This window comes from Rhinopithecus bieti, unplaced genomic scaffold, assembly GCF_001698545.2.
Source record: "Rhinopithecus bieti isolate Rb0 unplaced genomic scaffold, ASM169854v2 scaffold_1467, whole genome shotgun sequence".
Taxonomy (NCBI): domain Eukaryota; kingdom Metazoa; phylum Chordata; class Mammalia; order Primates; family Cercopithecidae; genus Rhinopithecus; species Rhinopithecus bieti.
In genome coordinates, this window is record NW_016803692.1 from 2,565,383 (window position 1) to 2,571,675 (window position 6,293).

Sequence of the window (6,293 nt, forward strand, 5' to 3'; positions counted from 1 at the left end):
ATAGTGCTTATTAAACAAAATTTTGTACTGAAACTTGGTAACAGTATTTTTATTCCACAATTATCACTGGGCACATGTAGGCATCTTGAATAAAGACATTCTGTCCCAGTTAAAATATTTATTTCCAAATGATCCTTAAGTTTGTTCCTGATTATGAAATTATTATCTTTAAAAACGAGTTTATAATTTACTTTTCAAATTCATTATTAGCAACTAGAAACTCAGAAAATAATTCAATGTCTCCTGCTATCTATAGTGTTCATTTTCAAAGTTCTGATGCTGCAGATAGTCTGTTTAGGGAAGTTTTGCTGTTTGTGATGATGATGTAATGATAAACTGTGAAGTGAAAATGCCCGTAAATTTGGAATTAATGTCTTATCAAAGATAGCTCTTCTCTAGCAGTAACTAATACAGTGTCTCCAAAAAAGAAAAAAACCATAGAAAAAAATAACTTATTCTGCTCATACAAGGTATTGGGGTAGTCTCATAAGACATTACTATCCAATACCAAGTTAATCAGTTTTAAATTTCACTCTAAACCAATTTTCAACGTTTTTATCCCCCAAACAAGAGAACTATAAGACAGTACCAGCACTGTGGTAGTATGCTCATGAAGGCAATGATTCTTGATGTTGGCAGTGGGAGTGACTTGAAAACAGAAGGCAGGGGTAATATACCATAGCTCAAATTAAGTATTAACTTATTAGCTTCTTCTAAAAAATTCATACATGGCTCATTTTGTACTATTTTAAAGTTATTACAATTCAAATCTGATGTTTTCAAATTCTGGAATGACAATATAGACAATATAACTTGGATTAACTAAAAAGCTTATAAATAAATCTTTAAAGAAAAATTTAATTATTATATTTAATATATACCTACTCAATATTCTGAGGTTTTCTGGAATATATACTACAATTTATTTATCCAAATGAGTTTCCTCTCACTCAACATCATTGCCTGAAAGTCCATACTGCCACTGTTTGTTTGAATGGTTTTGGAACTATTCTTGGTGAATATTCTTTTAGTTAGTTTGAGCAGTGTATGGAAAGGGAAGTGAACTAATGTTTAAGTCAAATACAAGTATTCTCAAACTTGAGTCTCTTCTTAATTACTATCTTTTTTGCTATTTCCAATTATAATAAATCTATCTCCAAAAATATTTGTCACCACTGAGGATATTTAAAAAAACATGACACAACATTAGGAGCTACCATAATTTTTGTTTTTTAGCAGCAGCTGTACAGCTAAATATCACGTGTGTGTGTGTATATATATACATATACATATATACACATATACATATATACACATATACACACACATATACATATATATACACATATACATATATATATATATATTTTTTATTTTAAAGACAGGGTCTGGCTCTGTTACCCAGGCTGGAGTGCAGTGGCGCAAACTTGGCTCACTGCAGCCTCCACCTCCCATGCTCAAGAGATTCTCTCATCTCAGTCTCCTGAGTAACTGGGACTACAGGTGGATGTCACCATGTCCATTCCTTTTTGTACTTTCTGTAGAGAGACGGGGCTGTGCCATGTTGCCCAGGCTGGTCTCAAACTCCTGGGCTCAAGCCATCTGCCTGCCTCAGCCTCCCAAAGTGCTGGGATAACAGGCATGAGCCACTGTGCCTGGCCATGAAGATCACCTTTTTGATATGACTACTTTGCACTGATTTGGATGTATTAAGTTCTGATAAATTTGTTTAGAGAGCACAAAAACAAGACCCTAAAGTTAATAGTCTGTATCTTTCATGGTATATTAGCAAAATATTTTACAAATCTTAAAGTTATTAATCAAAAATATTTTTCTATTTACTTACTGAATTTCTAGTTTCTGCAGCTTTTGCCTTTTTTAGTCTCGTTTTTGCAGCATCCAAATCCAGTCTCTTATTTTGCAATAGTTTCCTTTCTTTCTATAAATATAGAAAAGAAAAAATAAAGGCTAAAGATGCTAAAATTTTGTAAGAGCATACACATTTAAAGTATTATTCCCTGGTAAACATATGTATCATTTGATAAAGATCTATGATTACAAACTTGGCTATAAAGTTATCATTCAGGTATCTGGCCTCCCTTCCATCCCCTTGTTACTGTTTTAAATTTTAAAATAATTGAAACATTATAAATGTCTGGGAAAGATGGCAGGCAATGATGGAAACAAAGGAATATCAGTTTTAATATTTTGTGATCCTATCCCATGTCTGGAAAATTTGGCAATACCTTTTTGGTTGTCACAACTGGTGGAGGGATGTTACTGGTGTCTGCTAGCCAGAAGCCAGAAATGTTGCCAAACATTCCACAAGTCTATCTCTACAAGGAATCCTGAAGCCCAAAATGTCATTAGTGGCCAGATTGAAAAACTGTTTCAAATTGTTACAGATTATCCAGAAGGTGCCAAGAAAGAAGGAAGCATAGGCCTGGGGCGAGGTTCCTTGATGCCTGGTGTCCTGCCTCAAGGATTGGGCAGGCTGCACTTAATGTGTCATAGCACCAAATGCAACCCAACCACTCCAAAATGGAATTTCAAATTTATAGAATAATGAATAAACATTAGTATAGTATCTTAGAATTATTCAGGGAATTTCTAGCTTCTGTATAATATGTAAGTTTATTATAATTCAGTTTGCTTTAATCTTAAGATTCCATACGTCAAATTTCATTGCACTAAGCTAATTTTTATTTTATTTTATTTTATTTTATATTTTATTTTACATTTTTTGAGATGGAGTCTTAGTCTGTCCCCCAGGGTGGAGTGCAGAGGCACGATTTTGGTTCACTGCAACCTCTGCCTCCAGGGTTCAAGAGATTCTCCTGCCTCAGCCTCTCGAGTAGCTGGAATTACAGGCACCTGCCACCACGTCTGGCTAATTTTTTCGTATTTTTAGTAGAGACAGGGTTTCACCATGTTGGCCAGGCTGGTTTCGAACTCCTGACCTCAAGTGATCCACCCACCTAGGCTCCCAAAGTGCTAGGATTACAAGCGTGAGCCATCGCACCCGGCCGCTAATATCTTTTAAATCATACTTTAACTTGGTAGTTCTTCTGTCTCAGGCCAGATACTTATTTATACAGAAACAAATCCATTGTGAACATACAGGAAGTTTCTATAATATACTGTAATAAGAAATTTGTAAATTAAAGTTTGAAGTATTTATAATAGCAGCTTTGTAAAAATCTTAGAAAATTTTCATTCTCTATCACTAAGAAAATAAGTTAAAATCCTAAAAAATGAAGAGCTACATGGTATACTATGGTGATATTTTAGACCGTATTTTCATAATCATTCCAGGAACCTCTCTGTAGATTTTAGTGTTGGTAATGAATGAAAAGGGATAAAGGCATCTCAGTAACATTGTATGACACACAAATGGAGTAAATGTATCAGTAGTCCTTTATTTTGGTTTAATTTTGTGTTCTGGTGAACATGTACCGACCTAGATTATTTAATTTTGTAATCCACTACATCTACACAGTCATGAAGAGGCCAAAGTTATTCATTAAAAAGTATAAATATATATCTAAATGATTTTACTAAATAAAGCGGACACTTTTCAACTCACAGCAATTGTTTTGTAATCTCCTTCTATAAAGTTTCTTAAAGGAGTAAGAAAATTTAAGGCTGACGTTTGAATCAGTTCTCTGTCTGCTGTTCCAATTCTTTTTTGGGTTTCTCCACATTTAATAAGGGCATTACCTGCAAAGGAAAACCATTTTTAAAAATCGCTGTCTGGTAATATCAGAAAATAAAATCATGTAAGATAAATCAGCAATTTGGTCTGTTTAAAAGTTAGCTGTCACTTGTAAGTAAAACCAAATAGAATTAACTGTAATTAAGGTAGTTTTATTTTAAAAGTAAATTTAAGAGTATAAGTGTCTCAATGAAGGAGACAAAGATAAACTTCCTATTGTAGTATAGATAATTGTACCAATTCTACCAATGGGACTAAAGAAGACAGATATACCCCAAAATATTTATGGTCACAGCTCAAATAGTGTAGTCAGCCCTCTATATCTACGGGTTCTGCATCCATGGGTTCAACCAACCACAGATCAAAAATATTCAGGGGAAAAAAAAAAAAAGGGATGGCTGAGGAGCCAGGCACAGTGGTGGCATGTGCCTGTAGTCCCAGCTACTTTGAAGCTGAGGCAGGAGGATCGTTTGAGCCCAGGAGTTTAAGGCCAGCCTGGGCAACACAGCGGGGCCTGTCACTATTTAAAAATAAATATATAAAAAATAAAAAAAAGATGGTTGTCTCTGTACTGAACATGTACAGACTTTTCTCCCTTGTCATTATTCCCTAAAAAATATAGCATAACAACTATTTACATAGCATTTACATTCAGATGATTTCAAGTACACGGGACGATGTGCATAAGTTATATGCAAACACTATGCCATTTTATATAAGACACTGGAGTATCCAAGGATTTTGGTATCCTCAGGCTGGGGGGCCTGGATCCAATCCCCCATGGATACCGAGGGGTGACTATGATTATACTTATAAAAGAATAATGCTTCCAATAGATCAAGTCACAATTTGTCCTCTGTTTCTACATCCTTGCAGTTATCATCTCAAGTGTCTACAAATAATAGTGCATACTGGTATCTTAAGTTAAAAAAAAATCCATGCTTTTGCAATACATATACTCTGATACTTAAATAGAGTAAATACAGTAGAAAAGTAGAGGTAGAAAGTAGAGTAGAAAGAAAGGGAACCCCAAGATCAGAGTTCCCTTCCTAGTTCTACTTTGAATACGCTTTAGCTCTGAGGTTCTTAATCCCTTCATTTTAGAATCAGCTTGGATCTGACTGATAAGGAAGGTAATACGGATAGTAGTTAAGAGCTCCCTCACTGGATACAAACAGATCTTCATTTGAATTACTATACTAGCTGTGACTGTGTATTAATTATTAACTTCTCCAAACCTGTTTCCTTGTCTTTAAAATGAAAGTAATATAATCTATCTTAAAAGCAGGATATAAATGAAAATTTATGTAAATATATATGCTATATAATGCTTATTAGCCCATGCCTGCGATACTCAATTTTTAGTTATTAATTACTAATAAGGTAATAGGTTCACAAAGCCCAATTCTGATAACCAGAGTACATTCACTAGAATTACTAGAGGTGCAAACAGATTGAGCAGATTTAAAAGGGAAGAAAATCTAGAAGCCTTTACTAATGTTCATGCTCTGCTAAAACCTTCTTCAGCCTGGTGAAGGAAGGGACTGCTGAGTCTCTTTCACATAACTTTACGATCCCAGCATGTAACTGAGCCTGGCACAAGCAGGCAATAAAACATCTGTTTAATGTATAACGTATTTCTAAAAATTAACAGTTAAAATTCAGAAATAATTTTATTTTGAAGTTCTAAGCATTTTCAGACTTAAAAATTAGATTTTGAAGAACACAATGTAGAAGTTTCAAAGTTGTGTATCTAAAAAAGCCTGTCAATGGATTAGTGGCATTCAACAATATTTAGGTTACCTCTTTCTGATATAAAGATAACTACTAAAGTTTAAAATTCATTTAATCCTAGAATGTATAAACTATTCTGTAAATCAGAACTATGTGTAGAAATTAATTTAATCTACCTACCATTTCATACCCAAAGACCATTATCTTGCAGATGTATAAAGAGAATTATTATTAGACGTAAACAACAGGAAAAGAAGCTACTGAAAATCTCATGTTATGAGAAAATCAGATCAGAGTGACAATAAAGATGGGTAACTTTGAGCTTCAGGGCTATACATTTAAAGTCTGTACAGCAACTAATAAAGCTAGTGTAACTAAACCACGGCTATAGAAAAGTTGAAATACAGAAGAGAAAAATAGAAATGAAATGTAATCCAAACATCCAGAGATAACAATAGTATTTTTTGGTTACTGACATTATTGCAAAATTATAACAAAAGCACTGATTAATTCAAGCACTATGTGCCAAGTACCTTTAACATAAAATAAGCCCCAAGAAAGCTTTTTCAAAAAATGAAGAGACATATGCAAACAATAATTGCAATATCCTAAGTATTACAACATAGGTATTGTAAGATCACTGGGAGAATAAGTGAAGAATTCATTTAACTTTTTAGAACTAAAAAAGATGTGAATTCTCTGAATAACTAAATATATGCTTAAATATATTAAATAATGAATTAAATAAATTTAACTGTATACATTTGCCTATATTTCTCACTTCATCGAAAATTTTTAACATAAATTTGAAGTTAAAACTACTACTTTTTTTTTTTTTTTTTTT

General features: G+C 33.3%; 1 protein-coding gene across 1 annotated transcript in view; it reads right to left on the bottom strand.

Moving 5' to 3' along the window:
- Positions 1 to 6,293, bottom strand: part of SH3GLB1 (SH3 domain containing GRB2 like, endophilin B1) — a 45,422-nt gene that overhangs the window by 22,466 nt on the left and 16,663 nt on the right. The window contains exons 3-4 of the mRNA XM_017850763.1: positions 3,587 to 3,729; positions 1,847 to 1,939 (exon numbers count right to left, since the gene is read on the bottom strand). Of these exons, the coding sequence (XP_017706252.1) occupies positions 1,847 to 1,939; positions 3,587 to 3,729 (236 nt within the window). The remainder of the gene's footprint in view (positions 1 to 1,846; positions 1,940 to 3,586; positions 3,730 to 6,293) is intronic.